Here is a 22,193-nt window from a genome sequence, read left to right on the forward strand (position 1 = left end):
GGCGCGCAACCCTGCGGGGTACCCGAGATGCTCCACCGAGCCACCCGGCCAGGGCTCAGTTAACATTTTTAATTTCAAAGAAAAACTATCAAGAAGAGAGAGGGACATGTGCTTTGATCTTTTCAGAAGAAAAAGGTTGAGGGGGGAGAAAATGCCAGACACCAAAAGAAAGGTGCTTTCGTGAGTAAAACATTCAGCTCCGCTTTTTTCACTGAGGCAAAATTGGAGTATCTCAAGAACACGTGCATACAATTTCCAAGTGTCCCTCAGCCGCCCAGGTCTCAACGCAGCAGGACCGTGCTGCTGCCTCAAGAAGAGTCTCGGGGTCCTGGGAGGTGCAGCGTCCGGGGGTGCGGCCGGTGGTGGCGACGAGGAAAGGGCGAAAGGGAGGTGCGTGGGAAAGGCGGGGGTGGCGGGGTAGGGCAGGGGACCCGCAGAGCCACTCAAACCCTAGCAGAAGGGAGCGAGTGGACTCATCTGGTTCTCGGAGGCCAGAGGAAACGAACTGAGGCCCGCAGTGGCCTGGAGAGGCGACATCCCGGAATCCCGCCCTGGGCACCTGGCGGTCCCGTCTAGGATGCTGGAGGCCCCTCTCAGTGGGCAAAGCCTCTGGAACCCTGGATTTCATTACCATCAACCTAATGGGCGACCCCATCCAAGCCGCACGACCTTTTCGGGCTTCCATTTACAGAACAATGGGTTGGGGAACGAATGATCCCCAACTTATTCTATGGACTATATGAATAATTAAACAACAGAGCAACACGGTTATTTCTTTGGTGTGTTACATTTACACTGATTTTCTAACTCTAGGGTTGATCCTCTTTAAACCTGTTGAAGGAAATCCCATTGAGTTACAGAAGACCAGTTTTTAAAAGGTCTTTTAAACTATTTAATTTAGGAAATCACATTTCCCCCTACAAATTTGCTTTCCTAAGTAGGATTAAATGAATGTTAAAAATTTTAAAGTGGGCCCTGGCTGGTGTGGCTCAGTGGATTGTGCGCCAGCCTGCGAACCAAAGGGTGGTCAGTTCAATTCCCTGTTGGGGCACTTTACTTGGTAAATCCTTGGGGAGTTGGTTATTACAGACTATGAGTGCCCAAAGGACTGCTGAGGGTCATGTGTTGTCCTCAAAAGAATGAATCTTAGGTAAGTTATGGGTCCCCTGCTAGAGAGATACACCCCAGGGCTTTACCTTTCATTCCATGTAATAAACCAAGATGCAGAAGCTAGAACTAGCCTTGTTCTCTGCCAACACCTCCCACCTGGTGTTAAGGGTGGAAGCAGGTCTGATGCTGAAAGCAGCTGAGAAGGCCAACAATTTAAAGCTTCCCATCACCCTGGCATGTACATTGCAGTGAATGCCAAACGTTAGGGCCTTTTCCTTTTATAATTTTACAAACTGTAAAATATATACAGACTTAGGATTTTCGTAAAGCTTGGAATAACTAGTTTTTCTAATTGCAATGCTAGTGTTTCTCTATATATCTTAAATATATCTAGACCAGTGTTTCTCAATTGGGATATTTTTTGTTGTTGTCCTGTGCAGGCAAGATGTTCAGCAGTGTCTCTGGCCTCTACCCACTAGATGCCTGCAGCATCCCAGCCACCAAACAATGTGTCCAGACAATGCCAAGTTTCTCCAGCTGAGAACCACTGAGCTGATACAAAAGCCTATTCTCAAGCACTTCTGCAGTAACACAGTAATCTTTAGTGTTTACTAGTTTCTTTTGTAACACATAAGTCTGGCCAAGCAAATGGAGAGTTCATATTTCAACTTTTCACACATACCCTCCTAAAATTGGAATTTTAGGCCTTAGTCTTAGGTAGAAGCAGTTACTGTACTGTGGACATAGGTCTGTGCACAAACTGGTAAGAGATACACATCCTTGAAGACAGTATAAAAATTTCTGTAGGTAACACCATACACCATAAGTAATCCACACAATAATTCAACAAGCATTTATTAAACGCCTACTGTGTGCTCAGCACCATACTAGGCACTAGGGGTGCAGAGATACAAATGTAAAATTATTATTCCTGCCCTCAAGGAGCTTACAATTTAATTTTAGAAATAAATACAAGTGTGAAACTACAATAGAGTGCTAGAAAATAATTACAAAGCTACGTATTAGTAAGTGCACAGACCACAGTACAAACTTGAAGGATCAGTGCTGAGGCAGCACAGAAGGGGGGGTCTTGGTGTGGGTGCAGTCAGTCAGGGTGGGCTCACTCAGAAGACAGAAAGGAAACCAGACTTTGAAGGGGGTGATGAACATGAGCTGGGGCCAAAGAACGATCTAAGCAAAAGAAACAGTATGAGAAAGGCACAGAGGCAAGGTCAAGGGCTTGTAAGACAGCAGTGAAGGCCACAGGAAGTATCCTGTGACGATGTAAGAGAATATGCCGGAGAAGAGACTGCAGCAGACTGAGCGTGGAAGGCAGGTAACAGAGCTCTCGAACATCACTGCTCCAATTGGAATCACGTGCTGGGTGTTCTTGAGTGAAAGTGAGATGTCATGCAAATGGAGTTTCAGGAGGTCATCTCAAATGTCTACAAGACGAGGCTCTTGAGGGCAAGGGCACTGGAAAGAACTACAATAACCCGGGCCCCAAATGCAGATCTGAACCAAGCGCCGAGGGGATGTCAGAAATGTAATCATCCAGCCTCAAGGAGAAAACCACGAATTGGAACAACTTACCAAGATTTTGGACATGCAGAGTGGAGACCAAAATAAGACAACTCCAAAGCAAGATTGGGAGAAGAAACATAAAGGGTAAGAAGGCTGTTTAGGGTAAAGAAATTAAATAGTGATATCTATTTAAAAGGAAAACGGTATTTTGGGGGACAAGAATGATGAGCTCTGTTTTCAAATACCAAGGTGTGCAGAGAGACGGTGGCAAATATTGTTACTGACGAGTGGGTACGCAAGGGTGAGGACAGAAAAAATAGTGAATATGCCTGGTGGAAGGCAAGGGAACCCCCCCCCCCAATAAAGTTAGAAACTGGAGGACAATGACCAAAAAGGGTCCCACAAGCCAATGAAGAGAATTCCTGAGATACAGGGTAAATTCAACAGTATGAAATATGGGTCAGGACAAGAACTAAGATGAGACACAATATTCATCCACTGTTGAGTCTGAGGACACTTCAGTGGAGTGCTGGGCATAAAGCCAGCTAAGAAGTTTTAAGAGTAGATTACTGAGGAAATGGGTTGAACAATGGTTGATATGTCTGAAAAATCATAAATGCTGAAAATGGAGTGGTCATGGGAAATGTGAGGTGAATAGGTTTCCCACATTCCATGCTGCAGATAAACTTGCTATCGTCCCCTAACTGTCCATCTGTCTGGCCTGCTGCACGGACATTTCATTTCCCTCCGCATCTCTACTTTCCCTGGGGTAGTTCAGAGAGAAATGTATGAGTCTGTAAGTTCCTGCTTTATCCTCCCAGTTACTCTTTTAAACATGTTTACTTACACGTTTTAGTTTGCTACTACTACAAAGCACCCAAAGTATCACCATTTAATAATGATGTAAAGCAAAATAGCATTTTCAAGCAATCTTCTAGGAATTTTAATGGATTTGCATTATCCTGTACCTTTCTGTTCCAGGGACACACAATTCGACACGGCTGGACAGGGGGAGGGTGTTCATCAGCCACAGCAGCACCGTAGTTGGGAGCGCAGGCTCGAGAACCAGGCTGTGAAGGTCAGAATTCTGCTGTCACTTACCAGCTACGTAGTCTTGGTCAACCTATTTCACTCTCTAAGCCTCGGTTTTCTCACCTATGCCACGGGGGACAGAGTATCCACCACAGTGTGAGAAATGCTTCATGTAGGGTCTGGTGCACAGTAAGTGCTCAGTAAACATCAGTCATACTACCTGGAGCCTCAGAACAAGTGAAGCTCATGGCTCCACAGGAGACTTAACCACCACATTCCAGCGCCGCCACCTTGTTCAAGGGAGGAAATCTCCCAACTACGCTGGGTGGCAGTGGAGTTCTGGAATAACCACTGTGTCATTCAAGGTCAGTTTAAATGGGAGAGCCCAGGAGGCAGAGGAAGTACAGGCGAGCAGCTCACTTCAGATTAAGAGCATAAAAACAGAATCTGCAGGATAAAGGAACTTGGTGTGTCTCAATGTATTTTACTACCAGGCCCTTTCTGTACGTGCTGAGTCACCCTTTTTCACACTCACCCAGTATAACACTGATCCTTCTGGTCATATTTTTCTCTGAATTTCTGCCGGATGCTACACATGTTCTCCCATATCCATCCTAGGGGATGTTTGCACACAGGTGGCACTGGTCTCAGGCAGAATTAGTCTCTTACAGAGCATAAGGCACAGCTGAAGCAGAGAGCAAGGATCTAGAGACAACCAGATTTATTAGTTTCTGGTTTCTCGAAATTTCAAGTACAAGGGAATCAGGAACTATAATCCACAGAAGAGAGAGAGAGAGACGGGGAGCAGGGTGGAGAGCGAGAGAGAACAAGAAAATAAAGGACATCTACCAAAATAAACCTCTTTGTACTGGCACAAAAAAAAAAAAAAAAAAAGACAACAGAAAGCACTGTCTTGAAAAGTTCACCAAGAGAACTGGGATGATGAATGACAGCAGGGACCAGTAACAGTGCAATAGGTGTAGGAAACCTTGGTGTTCGCAGTGCAGGTAAGCCAAAGGGCAGGAGAGAAAGGATGCTACAAGGAATTTATGATCCCAAAGGGGGATCTCTATGATGTGAGATTTTATGACTGGTGTTTTAAAACATCGATCATAAAATAATAAGTGATACCCCTGTTCAGAATAGTCACAGTGTCATAAGTTACGTAACTTTTCTTGGAGTTTTCAGCAGGACTTGCATCTTCTTCTTCTGAGTAGGATTAATGGAATTGATGGAATTATGAAAGATGACTTTGGAATTCACCAAAAGTTACTCAATTCCAAATCTGGTAAGTGGGTAATCGAACAGTCAAAATGACTGTGATTCTCAAGTAGAGTACTCCTGTGTGGTTTATCAAATGGGGTATCTGCAGCGGGGGTCACTGCAACAATAGCACCACCAGAGTAACTACGACCGCCCGACTGAAAGGATGGCGCCTGTGTGGACACGGGAGCCCTGATGCTGTTAAACCAGGCTCTGAGACCAAAGGCAGTCCTGGCGACTATGAGTTAAACGTTGTCTTTGCTGGACTGCAGGTGGGATGTGAGAGGTCACCACTGTGACATACAAGCTCACGGCAGGAAGCGGATGGAGAAAGAGGGAGGTGCTGGCCAGCTGAAAAGGGGGTCCAAGGGGATGACAAGGGGACTGGCCATCTAGTTGGGAACCTGCAGGAGTGTGCTGGCACAGGCCAGAGGGGCAGGTGCACATTCTGGGTAAGGATTGGTATGTCTTCCTCAAGCCTCTCTCCTCCCACGTGATGCCCTAACTAGGACGGTGTGAAACATCTACCTGTACCAGAGTGTGCAGAGTGGAGGTGAAAAGAGCCAGATGTCACCACAAGGGACTATCACCCACACTGAAGAGCAGCTGGGCTCTCTGCACTCACCTTTCTCTGCAGAGTCCCACAACCCCCACGGGGCCTGGGGCTGGACAGGGACGTGTGGGGCGTGCCATGACTCCGTGGAGTCAGTGGAGGTGATGGAAGAAAAATGCTGGAGTGCTGTTCTGAGTCTGCGTGGGAATGAGTTTCCACGGACCACCGGGAACATCAGAATAAAATGCACACTTAAGCATTAATACATTGTGTCTGTAAAAATTTCCCTAGAACTAGGCTCTTAGAAAGCTAAATACAAATCTAAGTCACAAAAAGCCTGCTTTGAACCCTAAAGCAGCCTCCTAGGTAGACGAGGAGCACATGTCCCTCCAGGGGAATAACCGGGGAGGGGTCCTAAGGGTGGGAGAAGCAGAGGAGCCCAGAGAAGCCTTGCTCAAATCTACAGCTACTCACCCAGAAGACAGAGTTAGGTGCCTCCAGCCACAAACAACTCGCTCTGATGCTCTTTAAGCTTCTAAAGGGTACACTGGGCCATCAGGGCTGGCCCAGGACAGTCAAGCTAATCAATCTGCATCAAGGCTACTCAAGAACTACTCAAGAGCTATTTTAACTGCCACCACTATCGATACTGACCCTGCGTCAGGCTGCAATGACGATAAACTTTCTGCCTTTTTACTGCACTGAAAGAACTGTCACCTGCATGTGGTTACTTTAACGTTGAATAATGCCCAAACTAAGCCTCAAGTTTTCCCCTAAACTCCTGTGGACTCAGGTTTTTCTCCACTGTGGATTCTCTGGTGTCGAATGAGACTAGACCTCTGAATAAAGGCTTTCCCACACTCATTACACTGATAGGGCTTCTCCCCTGTGTGGATTCTCAGATGCTGAATGAGGCCAGTGTTCCCGTTGAAGGCTTTCCCACATTCTTTGCATTTATAGGGCCGCTCTCCAGTGTGGATTCTCTGATGTTCAATAAGGCCTGACTTCTGACTGAAGGCTCTCCCACACTCATTGCATTTGTAGGGTTTCTCCCCAGTGTGGCTTCTCTGGTGGCCAATAAGATGTGAGCTCCGCCTGAAGGTTTTCCCACACTCATCACACTCATAGGGCTTCTCCCCCGTGTGGATTCGCTGATGTCCAATGAGGTGTGAGCTATGACTGAAGGCTTTCCCACACTCATTACATTCATAGGGTCTCTCCCCACTGTGGATTCTCTGGTGCAGAATAAGGCCCGCACTCTGACTGAAAGCCTTCCCACACTGGTTGCACTGATATGGCTTCTCCCCAGTGTGGATTCTCTGGTGCAGGATCAGGCCTGTGTTTTGACTGAAGGCTTTGCCACACTCCTTACAGTGATAGCGTTTCACTTTGTTGTGGATGTCCTGATGGGACAGAAGGGCTGACCTGTAACTGAAGGCTTTCCCACACACGTTGCACTGATAGGGCTTCTCCCCAGTGTGGATTCTCCAGTGGCGAACGAGGCCTGAGCTCTGAGCAAAGCTCTTCCCACACTCATCACATTTGTGTCGTCTCTCCTGGGTGGGGTTTCCCCGTGGTCTGTCCAATCTGCCCAGGTCTTGGGCTTCTCCATGCTCAGGACTCCTGATAGCATCCCCATTGCATTTGGCAGCTCTCTCTACATGTAATTGGACTCCGGTAGACATTACCTGTTTCGAAGCTAATTCTCTTTTCTCATTCCTGGTCTCACCACCTGAAATAAAAATGTAATAAATAAACATCAAGCCAATGTCACTTCCTAGACCATCTGTTAGGAAAAAGGAATCAAAGATAGGGAAAAAGGAAAACACACAGGGAACAGCTACAAGAAATGCAAAGCTTCCATCTGTCTCCAAAATGCCTTCCTGACAGGGGGAGGTGGGTGGTGCAGGTCAAACCCAAGCACCACCAGCTACCTGGGCAAAGAAGTGCCATGAAAAAGAGGTTGTTGTAAGGCAGACTAAAGCAGGGAAGGGGTGAGCTGAGGAGAAGTGGAAGTCGGGGAGTGAGAAGGAATGTGGATGACGAAAAGATCTAATGAGTGGGACAGAAATGGAAATAAGCCCCAAACAGTCATTGACAGGGAGGAGCACAACTGGCCTAAGTGAGAGCAATCTGCGTAAACGTCTCATGGGAACCGGGGACAGAAGCAACACATGAACTCGGGGAGCAGTGAAAGAGTCAGTAAGTCCATCCAGGGCTGGAGAATGAAAGTTTCGTTTTAGACCTCAAGAAGACTCAACATTGTATTTCTCTGTGGATCCTGGATTTAAACTCAACTATATCTTTCAGAAAGCTCACAATTAAGTACACATAAAACACAAACAAATAACAAAAAAAACCCTCTTAACTGATAACAACAACAACAACAACCAGAGATCTCCTTACCCAGGGTGAACACATTTCTGTAATTCTCTGGCCTGTCTTCTCTACTCAGATCCTTCTGGGATGGATCGAGAAGCCACTCCTCTCGAATCAGGGACACAGCCATGTCTTCAATCTTCTCCAAAGTCTGAAACAAAACGAGCAACCACTTGAGGATTGGGATTGTTCCACAGTTCAAACCCAGAGTCTCACAGACCCACCAGAGTCGGACAGGGCCAAGAGCTGGGGACATGCTGTATGAAGGAATTTGAACAGCTGGGAAGAAGAAAATGTGCCAAGTCAAGGATTAATATGTCTCTATTCAAAGTAATTCAGGGCAAGTTCTTGGATGAGTACCGCCACAGGCAGTCTGCACACAAGGGGCCGATGTCACAAACAGGACCACAGACAGCTACAGGGTTTCAGTGAGAAGGAGCACAACTCACCTGGAACCCTGCTGTAAGAAGTGATGCGGTCATCTGGTCTCCAGGACTTCCTTCCTGGGAAGGGGTGGGACTCTGAGATGCAGATGCAGCTGAGGAGGAGAAAGGAGACGTGATGGAAGCCAACCTTGCTCTGTGCTTGCGGGAGCCAGCAGTAATCCAGTCTAAATTATCTGTATTTTCGCAGGAGTGCATGCCAGAGATTGTACTTGTGAAATGCTGAAAGCCTGGGCTCTGTGCCCAAACCCCCACGCTGTGATATTCCACTCAGCCTGCAGTGCAGGTTGAGCATACAAAGCATACAGTTTCCTAACAGGAGCGGCTGTACAGTTTCTGCCCCGACCGGAGCTGCGGGCTATCCCTGTGCCTGTCAGGGTCCCTGCAGCTCCTGGTCTCTTGGCAGCCTCCCTGCAGTTCCTCTGCTACCTTCCGAAACGTCTACCACAACTTCCAGCAGCTGTCTCCTACAGACACCAGACAGCACAAAACCAAAATCGGCAACAGGCCTTAGAAATTCAGATGAGAGTTATATTAGTGATTGAAAATGTTTCCGTATGTTTTCTCTAGAAACATTAAAAACCCATCTATATAAAACAAACTACTATAACCCACATAAATAAAAACAGAATAAATGCAGGGCAAGTATGAGATGAGCCCAAAAAAATAACTTGTTCTGTAAGAAAGTAAGTTCTCAAAAAATGATAGGAAATGTCAAAAGGACATAGGAGCCAGACTCTCTGACAAATATGAGACAATTGAGGCATCAAAATAAACATAGTAACAGTATATTTATGGAATAAAATAAGAATTGAGTCCATACTAATAAATTAAAAAAATAGTAAAATAAAATAGGGAGAAGGGAACAGTCTCCATTACAATAAACAAATAAATGTAAAATAACAGTTAGAAAATGATCACTGTGTAACTGTCTCAGTAAGCACTTACTGATCCAGGGAAGAAGCACCAATTCATACTAAAATCAGTATTTTAGCAACAATAGTATGATGAGGACCAGGCTATTTACACAGACTTAAGAGTACCTTCCCACAAATTACTTATTAATTATAAAGAGGAAAACGGTAACTTTACTGCCAATTAACCCAGCAAGACCTTAACCAAGTCATCGAAGTTACCATCAGCAGTAACAGGACAAATTCCTGCTGTAACCCTGAGGACGACACAACCTCACTTCTGGGGTGCTCCTGCCAAACAGACACAATTGAACCTAAACATGAGGAAACGTCATACAGATCCAAATTGCTGCCACTTTACAAAATAAGTGACCTGCACCCTTCAAAAATGTCAAGATCATGAAAAGCAGAGAGGCCGAGTAACTGAAGTGCTGTCTGGGACGAACACTACTGGGACCACTGGCAACACCTGCAGGAGAACCGTGGACGACCTGAGCAGTGTGCCAGTGAAGCATCTGACTGGGTGAGGAACACACACTGAGTATTTTACAAAGACAGTGGCATGGTGAAACCAGACAACCTCAAAAATGCCTTCTTGGAAACACGCTGGGTTAACAGAACATGTGCACACACAAAACCCCCCAATTCTTTAATTTGCTCATGAGTTTAGCCTTGGGACTGACAGTCCACATGTGAAGCCCAGACAAACATTTACACCAGACCCAAGAATAGTCTGGAAAGAGTGGTTCCCAGGAAGGAGGTGGGGTTCCTTCCTCCTTCCTCCCCACCAGTGAAATTGCCTCCTCACCTCTGTCTCGGGGCCCGTGGAGCACGGGAGCTGTGAGCCGAGTTTCCGCAGGCTGGAGCTGAGTGTCTAGGGGCTCTGGTGCAGGTTCCGAGCGCACCACCTCCTCCCAGGGGACCCTGTGTCCGTGTGCACGAGCCGGGACCTGGACACAACGGGCAGGTGCATTAGGAGGAATCCCTCTGAGAAACGAGGTGAGGGTGTGAGAGGACCAAGAGCATATTTACGGGGTATGTGCTGCCTTCCTCTGCCGGCAATGCTCACAACCATGTCTATTAGCGTTGAAACTGAAGGAAAGGATCTGCTGAGCCTTCCCCGGGCCCAACACGAATACTCTGCACTCCCAAGGTCGGGGAAGAGGGGCGGTACACACGAACAGAGCAGGGCCACTCCGTGGGAAAAAACTTTTGATGAGGAACTAGGAAACCTGAGTTCTGGTCTCAGATCTACCTTTAATGCTTGGGTGCCCCTGAAAAAGTACTTTCAGCTCTCTATGCATCTGGCAAACGGGAGCAATAACAGAGTACAGGGGTGTTAAAAGGATAAAACATGGATTTATAACCTTAAAATAAAGAACTCTGTCAACACAAGCTATGCAACACCGTGTTTTCCTCCAACAGCAGAAACTCTTGCCCAGCATTTATGCCCACCACCCTCCACCCAGCCCCCAGGATGCCCAGGCCCAGCACACACACCTCCTGCTACTTACTGGTCGTCCCAGTATATCAATCTGCCTCTCCAGATCCTCCAACAGGGTGACCACCTCCTCCCCACTCTCCAGCTGATGCTCCTTCACCAGGGCTTGCAGCTCTGCAGGCAGGATGCTCAGGAATTGCTCCAGCACCAGCAGCTCCAGGATCTGCTCCTTGCTGTTCAAATCCGGCCTCAGCCACTGGTGGCAAAGTGCCCGCAGCTGGATCAGGGCTTCTCGGGGTCCTCGGGTCTCCTGGTAGCATAGCTTCCTGAATCGCAGGCGGAACGCCTCTTGGCCAGGAGGGTTGTGTTCATGTCGACTGGATTCCTGGTCCCAACCATGATCTTCCTCGACCTTGACAATCACAAGGTCCTCTTCGGGAGCCCGGCTGGGTGGGGATGGGGCTAAACACTTTCTTGATTCTGTAGCCATGTAGGGCTGGAAGAGCTCAGGAGCCTTGTTTCCACTCCCTTCTTTATCTTCTTAAGAGAGAACCTTCTGAGGGCCTCCTCTTTAAGGGGACTTCTTTAGAAGAGAAAATAACAGTATTAAGGGGAGTCAAAGGTCATAGTGATTTATGAAGACATATTAACAAGCTCCCTACTCTGCCATGGACTTCACAGCTTGGTTGTTGGTAAGTCTTCCCCTCCCATCTTCCAGAAGCAACCCCTTACCTCCAGAAGCTTACCTCGGCAGCCTTTTCTCATACCAACCCTCTGTTTTCCCTCCTTGGGGATGTAGACTTGGGTAAACAAAGTCAAGAAACCAGGTGCACTGTGTCTAATTAAAGTTCTGGCCCCCAGAGCTGCTGACTTAACTTCTTTCAGAGTTTGCTACACTAGCTGTACTGCTTCTACACACTTTAGCTCTCAACCCATCCCTCGCTTGCAACAGATGAGACTAGTTTCCAAATAGTTCAGCTCAAGGTTCTGTCAAGGACTGTCCCCCACCTAACATCCGCTATCCTGCCTGGGAGCCCGTCTTCCCTCCGACTTCAAGGCTAACGTCTACTGTGGACCTTATCGCGATCCTTTCCTCTTCGGAACACTGGTCCTGCATCTCCAAGGAACCTGGATGCTCCATCACTACCAGCAAACCCAAATAACCTTCCAGAATGTTTTATAAATGAAATCATACAGGATGAGGCCTTTGGAATCTGGCATCTTCACTCAGCATGATACATCGGAGATCATCAATGTGGGTGAATGTTATCAGTATGTTTATCCATCCTCCAGTTAAGTCATCTCAGTTGATTCCAGTTTTTGACGGTTACAAACAAAGCCACTATGAAGTGACATAGTGAGTTCACCTTCTGGGTACATATCCAGAAGTAACTGTGGTAAGCTTCATGGAAAGTGATATACAACTTTACAAGAAACTGCCAAACTGTTTTCCAAAGTGGCTGCAACACTTCACATTCCTCTAGCAACATGTGAGAATTGCAGTTGCTCCGTATCTGGACCAGCATCTGATGCTGGTTTTTTAAAAAATTAAGATATTCTAATAGGTACGTAGGGGGGTCTCGCTATGGTTTTCATTTGCATTTCCCTATTGACGAATAATGTTCAGCATGCTTTCATGGGTTTCTTTGCCATCTGTATATATTCTTTGGTGAAATATCTCTTCAAAACTGTTGCATGTTTTTAAAAGCAGGGTTGTTTATTTTTAAAATTCTGCTGCAGAGCTCTTTACTCTAGCTCAGTGGTTCTTGACTGAGGGCAATTTTACCCCTTTCACCAAGAGACACTCAGCAATGTCTAGAAGCATTTCTTTGTTGTCACAACTGAGGGGAAGGGATGCTACTAGTATCTAGTGGGTAGAGGCCAGAGATGCTACTAGACATTGTACAATGCAAAACACAGCCCCAAAGTGTCCACGCCAAGGGCGATAAACCCTGGTCCAGCTGAAACCATTCAAGTCTTACTTGAAAGTCTCAGCTTGACTATATTACCTTTTCTCACAAGGCCTCTCTGTTGTCCCCACTCTGTACCTTTCCTGCTCGCCCCCACCCCCGGAAGCAGATTAAGGTGCTCATTCTTGTCCAGGTATTCATCACATGGTCCAAATACAGGGTTTATCAATTGTGTAGAGTACCAGAACTGTCTGCCCACGGCCATGGTTTTCTCACAAATGCTTGTTTGTAGCAGTGAGTTTTTCCTTTTTTTAAGCATGGACATTATATCACATGTTTGTTTGCCAGAAAGATCATAATAGCACAACAGCACACAATGGACTGAAGAACATTACTGAAGGCAGAATATCCAAATGCAGTCGGCAAGAGATGCCAACATCAGCACAGAACCACAGACCTACAGTCCATGAGGGACAGAACAAGACAGGCAGTCAGAAGGACAATCTTCAAAACAGCGTCTCTATCTTCCAAGACTTCTTTTGCTGGGGATGGGGGGACGGGGGTTCAGTCTCTACAATCTAATGAAAACAGAGAACTTCTCCCAAGAAAAAAGCCCACAGGCACAAAAGTTTACAGTCAATTTCAGCAGAGTTCGCAGACCTGACACCCACCAAGAACAAGGTTATGAACCCTACTTAGAAAAGGAAGAGAATTTGAAAATTATCTTTGAAATGAGACAAGGCTGGGAACAAGAGTTTGGAGAGTAAACTACAGCTAGGAAGAACCAAGGAGCAAGAGACAAGGTTCAATCTGGTGATTGACATCAGAGTTTAATTCACAGATGATGACTTTACAGAGAAGAGGGGGGATTTCCTGGAATAGTGTGGGAGTTTGGGTAAGAGGTGGATTTAAGACAAGGGGTAAGCAAGTTTGTTTTGAACAGACAGGATTAATATCCATGGTTTTAAAATAATGTATTCAAAAAATCAACGACAATTTAATAAATTCTTAAATTTTCTTAAAAAAGCCGCCTATAGTTTAAAAACTTGAAAGGCCATCGCCATGGGACATGCACACTGACCTCTCACTGTTTTGAACAGGATGCTCCAGAGGCCCAGTTTGACCACGTTTCCTTCTGAGTTTTTTTTTTTTAATCCTCATCTGACGATATTTTTAAAATTGCTTTTAGAGAGAGAGGAAGGGAGAGAGAGAAACATTGATGCGAGACAGAAGCATCCACTAGTCGCCTTCCGTTGCAGGGATCAAACCTGCAACCTTTCATGTTTAAGATGAGGCTCCCAACTGGGCCACCCAGCCATGTCCTCTTTTGAATTTTCCTAAAGCCAGTGCCCATCTTTACTGAACAATCAGCCATGTTCTCCTTAAAATTAATCCTCATCAATACCAACTACAAACTATTTCAATATTAAGTGTGCACCATTCAAGAACTTTATATTGTTGTATGTTAAAACATTAAATTAAAATATTAATATCATAATATTAAATAAAGTCTCAACAGCAAAGCTTTGATGGAAGTCATTTAATTATCTGGTATATTCACATTTTATACCAAATCAGCAAACAACTATTGTCCTTTCTTTTTAGTCTCTTGCCCTCTCGATCAGTTTTTGACAATCCCAGTCCATAACTAAACAAATACAAAGAGATGTGCTACAAAATTAATCCACTGTGCCTCCCTCTTTAACAGTCTGTGAGCACACACCGGCACTAGGTTGGGAAGCTCCTTGTGGATAAAGGCGGCTTCTTGCACCTCCTTTGACAACTCTGGTCCCTTTGTTCATTGACTCAGGATGTCACAACAGTCAACCTTTAAGGCTTCTTCTGACCTCAAACCCTATAACCCTGAGAACTACTGAGGGGCAACTCAGCTTTTAACTGCATTATTTTTTTAACAGATGTAGAAGAAATGTTTTTTTCTTTCAAACGAATTAAGTCTAACTTGGGATGTTTGGGAACTGAAAATAAAACAAGAAAGATACTTTCCAGGCTTATAAGATCAAGAAGAGGCCCTCTGGAGTGTCTCTGGCGGCACAGGCTGAATGCTTTGGCACCCACCGCGCTTCACGCTTAATCACAACAGAAATTCAAAGTATGCCTGCATCTGCTTCAACAGTGACTACTGCACAAGCACGCGTCTCTGACCAAGCGACAAAACCTGGGTCCTGCTCGGCGGGGGCGGCAGTCGCTGCTGCCGGACGAGTGACCCGATGTGAGGAAACAGGGCACCTGCTTCAGTGAGCTCTTCTAACGGCAGAGGGATTCTGAACGAGGCTGAACTCCACACCGCCCCGAAGTCGCCAGAAGTGTTTCGTTTTATACAACTGTCCAGCCAACACCACCATTTTCTGAATACTGCACTACAAAGAGCAGAATAACTTCACAACAAAGATAAGTATCCAGGTATAATTGGGGCTTCTCAAAGCAAAATACATCTTTTTAAAACATGAGAATTTTATTGTGACGGAAAAGCAAAATTGCTGCGTAAAAGCTATTCACTTGGTGGAAACACCTGTAAAAAGATAATGTGGGGGCCGTCTCCTATTTTAAGACAACAAACAAGCTCGACTGCAAATAACACCACTAATCCGTGACCGAGGAAGAAAACGAGCCCTTACAAAAGGTTCCCTCGCGAAAGTTTAGGGGCGCGGAGCAGCCAGGGCTCCACCCGGCCCCGCCCCGCTCGGACCTGCAGGTCCGTCCCGGCGGCGGCCGCTCTGGCCACAAAGCGCCCTGGGGCCCGGGCCGAAGAGTACTCACCGTGAGTCCTGGGGCCGTGGGGAAGGGAGGCCAGCGGACGGCCCCAGGGCAGAAGCGGGGAGAAGAGGGGTCGAAAGCTGCAACCCAACCAGGCCCCTCCGGCCCCCGCTTCGACACCAGCCAGGGGACGACACTGGCCAGAGCGCATTTTGGCCAACGGCACTTCCGGCAGCTCTCTAGGAACCCTGGTGGTCTGAAAGCTCTATGGTCGGCGCCCCGGGCTCCTCCCGCGCCTGCGCGGCTCCCGAGACCCTGTCCGAGCGCGCACGTGCTGGGTCGGCAAGACTGGTTCCTTGGGCTCCGGTCAGGCGGGTTAGATGCCCCTGTAGTCAGCTGTCTTTTCCAAAGACTCGGTCCTTGAGGAATTCCTGTTAATCATCGTTTATAGTATAAAGTGTCCCTACGGCACCTACTAATAGTACACCTTATACTATTAAAATTAAAAAATAATTCACTGAATGTAACTTCACGGATCTTCCACCTCTTCCTATTGCAACGAGTTGCACTACCTTACAAAGCTTACGTTTGCAGTTTCGCCTTTTTAACTCTAAATGCAGGACGTAAGCCTCAGTGGTTGACCTCGGTTTTAACACCAGAGTTCGGGAAATCAGTGTTCATTCTTTATGTATCCACTGTATTAGTTTTTTCAGACTAAGTAGGATCTCGCGGGTGGAGGTTATGAAAAAATGTCTTTTACTTCTCTTGTTTTGGTCCCACATTTTTATTCCTTCAGCACCTTTCCTAATCACCCATCTATTCTCAGTGCTCAGGTGCACCTCCAATCTTCACCTTCATTTCCCCTTTCCGTTCCTGCTGATGAACACAGGAAAGTTTCCATCCAGTCCCCAGCGCTACCCCGGGAATGTCCTGTCCAGATACTAGTTCTGATTTGTCTTGAGGGTCCTGTCATCTAATCATCACGACAGAACAAACGCTTCTAGACTCTCAAAGCACTAGTCTTCGCCCTTCATCTCACAGCTCCTGACGCCCAGCTGCTGACAGACTAGAACTCTGCTGTTTCTGCTTTTACATTAAAAAAAATAATTTTTAAAACCCAAGTTGTAGTTCTGAAGTAAAACGGCACCATGATCTTTGCAATTATTTCTCAAAAGGCACTAATGATAACATAAAATTGAAAAAGTTGATTTCATAAAAATTTTAATAATCTGCTCAACAAAAAACATTAAGAAAAGTGTAAAGAGGCTACAAACTGCAAAAGACATGCAATACACATTTCAGGATATATAAAGAACTCTTATAACTCAGTCATAGGACAAACCAACATTAACAAAGAATTTATTACATGCTTTACCAAAGAATATATATGAATGGCCAGTAAGTACATGAAAGGGTATTCAACATCACTATTCATTAGGGACATGCAAAATCAAGACCACAGTGAGGTATAACCGCTAACACCACAGTGACTAACATCAAGTGCTGATGCGGATGTGAGGCAACGGGAACTACACGCTACCTGTGCGAGTGTATTGGTACAAGCAGTTCAGAAAAATGGCAGTTTTTAACGAAGTTAAGTAATATCTACCTTAGGACCCAGCAGTCTCACTCCTAGGTATTAACCTAAGAGAGATGAAAAGCTAAGTCCAGGGCAGCTTCATTCATTCACAGTAGGACCAAGCGGAACAAATCCAAAAGGTCATCAACAGAACAGTGTTATGTTCATACAATGAAATACTACCAGCAATAAAAATGAGCTACTGACAGATGAACAATTTGCAGGAATCTCAAAAATATGTGGTCTTACAAGAACATGTTCAAAAAGAAGTAAAATTAACCTGTGGTGACAGAAGACAAAAAGTTTATCTTTGATAGGGGTTGTGGTTACATGGATGCATACATATGTAAAAATGAATTTAAAAAATAAAAATTAAATACACACTCAGGATTATGGCGTAAAAAACACCAGACCACACGCCTCCCCAGAGATGACCACTTCAACTCTCTCCTTTTACTGTTATTAACCTTCATATTTATTTATAAATAACATGCTAACACTGCCATTTCTTGATTCTCTGTGTATAGATAATCTCTGTCATCTACTGACTTCCTAACAGGGAAAAACAAGCATTTAATTCTTCTAACCACTACGGGAATTAGCCACACCAGGGGTTAGAGGACACATCTAAAGTTTCCCAGAGTAGCAGGGTCCAACAATAGCCACTGCACCACAGCACAAACACAGTGACTCCGGTTACTGGCATTCCCCCTATTTGTACAAGCAGGGGACATGTCACTAATAAGACACCAAATATTTTCCCTACCTAGGGCCTCAAAGGTGTTCCTGGATCCACCTATGTAGTTCTGAATTTTAGTTTCAGAAGGTCCACTTTATACAGGTATATGAAATAGCACAGTACTTCTCAAATATTTTCTAATGACTCCTTTTATGTTCTTAGGAACTATGAAGAGCCCTGGCCAGTGTGGCTCAGTTGGTTGGGTGTCCTCACACAAACAAAAAGGTCATGGGTTCAATGCACGTGCCGGGGCTGCAGGTTCCATCTCCGGGGGGACCCATCCGTGATTTTCTCCCTCTTTCTCCCTCCCTTCCCCTCTCTGTAGAATCAATAAAACAAAATTTGAAAAGAAACAAAACAAAACAAACAAATGAAAACCTAGGGAAGGCCTGGAGAGCTTACGTGGGTCATGATAGTCAAAACTTGCTGCGTTCAAAATTAAAACTGAGGAATTAAAAAACATTCTTTAAAAAATAAGAGCATGCCCATTACATGTTATATAACATATTTTGTGACATCAACTATACTTTTCAAAACAAAATAAGTCAGTGAGAGGAGTGGAGTTAATTCAGTTTTGCAAATCTCTTCAACGTCTATCGTAATACAAGGTGGCTGGACTCTCACATCTTTCTTCAGTGTTTGCTCACTGTCCTCTCTCGCAGGGCACCTCCTTCTCCTCTCCACTTCCCTGTACCTGCCACTCCGAATTTCACGTTAGTCAGAAAGTCTTCAAGAACCCAAAAGTGGGGTATGTAAAAATGAGAAAATGGGAGAGAAGGTGGTACACTGGAAAAAGCACGGCTTGTTTCAAGTTCACGTTGGAAGAGCCACATATTTTTCTACTTCCTCTCCCTCCCAAAAACCTACTTACATGACCGAAAAACTAACAAATAAGTACAGAAATTAATGTGGTAGAAAACAAAGAGTAGGTCAAAAATTTTGAGGAATTTCTGGAAACGAATCAGCAATTGGGATCACAGGTTGTTGGAGAAGCAGAGGAAATTGCTATGCAAGCCCTCAAGGCCAGGTGTGCATCTCCAGAGAAACCCTGAAAAAGGTCTAACCTCAGGCCAACAGCTGCAAAGGACAAGGGAGGGCCATTAATCTAAGAAACGTGTTTGGGATGGTGAAATAGCTCCCCTTTCTAACTAGTAGTTGGGGCTTCTGTCCTCTAGTTATGAGTTGATATCTGCTCTCTAAAACAAATTGGGGGTGGGGGGAGCTTTACTAGGAAAACGGAGGCCTAAGAGAGAAGCATAGCAAACTAGGAGATGACTCTGGACTTCTGCAATAGAACAGGAGGAGGAGAAATAGACAGCACTGCCTAAGAGGGAGCACATTGAAGCTTTCCCCCTCCAAGAAGGTGGCTCTTGCTGTGTTAATTGTGTAGGTCCCCAGCCAGTGAGCTTGCTCCCTGTCCCCTCAGTCTAAGGGAAGGCCTGCCTGTAGCCTGCTTATCTATCACCTGCACCCAGACTTCCCACTGGGGTAAGACCAGCAGCACGAGCAGCCTCCTAAAGGTGCAGGAACTCACACAACCTAGGTTAACCAGCTCAGGGTTTCATACCTAAGTATGGACAGGCTCCAGCACTGGAGGACATTTCATGAAAATCAAGAGCAGAACATGAAAGAAAGGGTAAGGTTTGCTAGCCTCATGAAATGGGTGGAGTGTAACCTCATTTTTGTTCTCTGGAAAGGATTATATAATATAGGACTTATTTATCCCTTGAATGTTTGGTAGAACTCTCCAATTAAACCTCCTGGACCTGGGATTTTCTTTCTCTTTCTTAAATTCAACTCCCCATTAAAACACCATTGGATGTTGTTAACAATATCACCAACTGCCAAGTCATAAAGTCTTAAGAGGCTTCCTTAATTTATCCTGATGAAATGTGGACACGAAGGAAAAGTCGTGAGCCAGCAGATTCCTCCTTTAAAATGTTGTTCTTCTCCATTAATAAACCACCACCCTCGGTTCTAATTACCTCACACCTGCATTTCTGCCGCCTTGAGATGGCCCTCCTAACTCCAGTCCACCCAGACAGGGTCACTGCATTTGTGTTCCTGAAATGTCCTTACCATTCCCCCAACTACTGACCCGAGGGCTCCTTGTGTCTTACTAGAACAAACGAAACCTCTCTATTTGCCCCTTATTTTTTGTGTGTATATATATTTATTTCAATCCTCATCTGAGGATATGTTTATTGATTTTAGAGAGAGAAAGGGAGGGTGAGGGGGAGAGGGAGAGAGAGAGAGAGAGAGAAACATTGATCGGTTGCCTCCCATATGCACCCCAACCAGGGATGGAACCCGCAACCCAGTTATGTGCCCTGAGCAGGAATCGAACCTGCAAACTTTTGGTGTTTGGGACGATGCTCCAACCTACTGAACCACCCGACCAGGGTTATTTCTCACTACATTTTTAAAAATCAAGATTTTTTTTTAAGAAAGAGAAAAACAATCAAAATAAAACACGACAGAATATTAGAATCTAGACGTATATAAAGTAAAAATAGCTGACATCTCCTCTAACCCCCACTAGCTGTTACCTAAAGGGTTGGGAAACAATTCTCCAAGGATCTCATATTTCTCCAGGTCTTCTGGCTAGTTTTCTCTCTGATTATCTTTGCAAAGATGTTTGCATCTCTCTTGAAGCAGATTTGTTTTCCAACCAGGATAATGAAGACAATGCCTCCCTTTGGGCAAAGATTGGGTTTTCTAAGCTTGGGGTTTCTCTGCCGAATGCAAACCCATCATGTGAGCAGCACCCACCTGGGCACTCGAGGCCCCTGTTCGCTTTGAGGACAAGGGGAACATGAAACTCATGATGCTTGTGTCGTTAAATAAAGACCTTCGTCTCTGACATAGGAGTTTAGTGACTTTTGCAGCAACCACCAAACTGTGGGAAACTTAAATCATTAGCTTGCAAATACTGTAAAATCTTCACCATTCTCAATACCAGTGATCACTGTTCAGTGTGGAGTGTATCCTTTTCCCTTATATGCACGAGTCCCACACTCGTGCATATGATCACTCACACCTTTATACGCATAGCTGTCTTCCAAGAAATACGGAGTACCCAGTGTTCTGACACTGCTTCTGTCATTGGCACTCTATCGTGTTCATGGCTGAGCACTATCCTGTTCCACCAGCAGCAACCTTGCCTGCCTCTCACAGCCTTCCATAAAGTCCCTCTCCCCGGGCACTGCCACACTTCCCCACGGTCTCGGGCACTGCCACACTTCCCCACGGTCTCGGGTCAAAGGACTTGTCTCATTGCTCCAGGCACTGGCCTATTATTCTAATAACACATTTCTCTCACTTCTCAGATTTATCGTCCTATGTGTCACTCACCACATTCTGTGTCACATTAGTGGCTACTGTTACACTTGCTCTTCAAACAGATTATAAGCTCCCTCGGTTTAGGTGTCCAATATTTATTCTGAGATTTCCGAGTTCCAGTACTAGGTGGCCCTTTAAATATACAAATATGCCACACCTCTCTGACAGGAATGGTGGTTTGATTCGTTTTGCCGTTTAGCTCAATTTAGTCGGCGTGACTCCCCTTCCCCTTCCATTTTTAGTTCCTTCCCCGTGATCCCAACTTGTGCCAGCTCACCAGGTGCCAGGTGAAGCTCACGGTGACGTCAGTGTTTTCATTCTTCACGGTTTCTCCCGTACCCGCTTTACTTTACTTTTCTTCACACGGCCTCCAGAAAATCGACAGTTGGTTAATTAGTCTCATTTGCATAACACGGACGACGGACGACACGGGAGAAAGACAATGTCTAACTAAAGACTAAGTTTTTTACATGCATCCTGTCACTCATCACAACCACCCAATGAGGCAGGTACCATATTATGGTCCTGGTTAACAGGGCTGGTGGAGCCAGCACCCGAACCGGGTCTACAGGTTAGTAGCGGCAGGATGCTTCACCCTACTCCAGTCCCCGCGTTCCCTAAGGGGCGGATAAGTTCAAACAGAGGCCAGTTTTCGTCTCCCTTCGTCTGCGAGGTGTTGCCAGGTCCCGAAGCAGTGACCGGCACAGACCCCGCACCCTCGCGGGTGGGACCCAAGGCCACCTACGTCCGGCCGCCCCTCCCCGGAGCTCGCCCGCCGGACCCGCACGGGAAGCACAGACCAGCCGACCACCGCGGGATCCCGGGGCAGGGAGTTGCGGACCGCAGCGAGGCTTGTCCCCCGTCCCTTTCCGCCCCGAGTGGAATCCTGGAGGGTCCGCAGGTCCGCGGTTGGGCGACAAACCACCTGCCGGACCCCGTTCCCGGATCCCCGCGACAGACCTGCTCTTCCTTCAAGTCCCGGCCTCGGCCCTTTTCCAGGCGGGAACTCCAGCGTTTCCGGACGCGGGAAAGGCCGGCCCCCTTTCTCATGGCTCTCGCGACCCCGCCCACTTCCGGTTGCTACGGATTCGGGAGCGCGGAGGCCGGAGGCAGTGGGTTGGGCTGGCGGGGGAGGTGGGGCGTGAGGCCAGGGGGCGTGTTCCCCGCGGGTGGGACTGGGGTTAACTATCTAGGGAGCTTAGAATGGTGGTAATTGTGAACCTTAGGGGAATTGTTTTAAACAGACGAC

At 46.2% G+C, this 22,193-nt stretch overlaps 1 protein-coding gene across 3 annotated transcripts; it reads right to left on the reverse strand.

The window, feature by feature from the left end:
- Positions 1-1,947: 1,947 nt before the first annotated feature.
- ZKSCAN8 (zinc finger with KRAB and SCAN domains 8) lies at positions 1,948-21,968 on the reverse strand. Of its 3 annotated transcripts, none has more exons than XM_045203596.3 (6): positions 21,222-21,968; positions 10,733-11,242; positions 10,027-10,168; positions 8,311-8,399; positions 7,889-8,012; positions 1,948-7,214 (listed from the first exon to the last, which is right to left on the reverse strand). In XM_045203596.3, exons 2-6 carry the CDS (start codon positions 11,147-11,149, stop codon positions 6,256-6,258), a joined length of 1,731 nt encoding a protein of 576 aa, XP_045059531.2. In that variant the 5' UTR covers positions 11,150-11,242; positions 21,222-21,968; the 3' UTR covers positions 1,948-6,255. The 3 variants fall into 3 exon arrangements, with proteins under 3 accessions (XP_045059531.2, XP_045059530.2, XP_024425956.2); XM_045203595.3 differs by lacking the exon at positions 21,222-21,968 and adding an exon at positions 15,348-15,488 and having other exon boundaries at positions 10,733-11,239; XM_024570188.4 differs by lacking the exon at positions 21,222-21,968 and adding an exon at positions 15,348-15,488.
- Positions 21,969-22,193: the final 225 nt, after the last annotated feature.

The sequence above is a fragment of the Desmodus rotundus genome, chromosome 12 (assembly GCF_022682495.2).
Source record: "Desmodus rotundus isolate HL8 chromosome 12, HLdesRot8A.1, whole genome shotgun sequence".
Taxonomy (NCBI): domain Eukaryota; kingdom Metazoa; phylum Chordata; class Mammalia; order Chiroptera; family Phyllostomidae; genus Desmodus; species Desmodus rotundus.

What these genes read in the sequence shown, in the direction of transcription:
- ZKSCAN8 (XM_045203596.3), bottom strand. Translation starts at nt 11,149, where the DNA reads ATGGCTACAGAATCAAGAAAGTGTTTAGCCCCATCCCCACCCAGCCGG. An exon ending in CCACGGGCCCCGAGACAGAG is followed by an intron (nt 8,400 to 10,026) that starts GTGAGGAGGCAA and finishes TCTCCTCCTCAG; the next exon opens with CTGCATCTGCATCTCAGAGT. An exon ending in TTCTTACAGCAGGGTTCCAG is followed by an intron (nt 8,013 to 8,310) that starts GTGAGTTGTGCT and finishes GTTTTGTTTCAG; the next exon opens with ACTTTGGAGAAGATTGAAGA.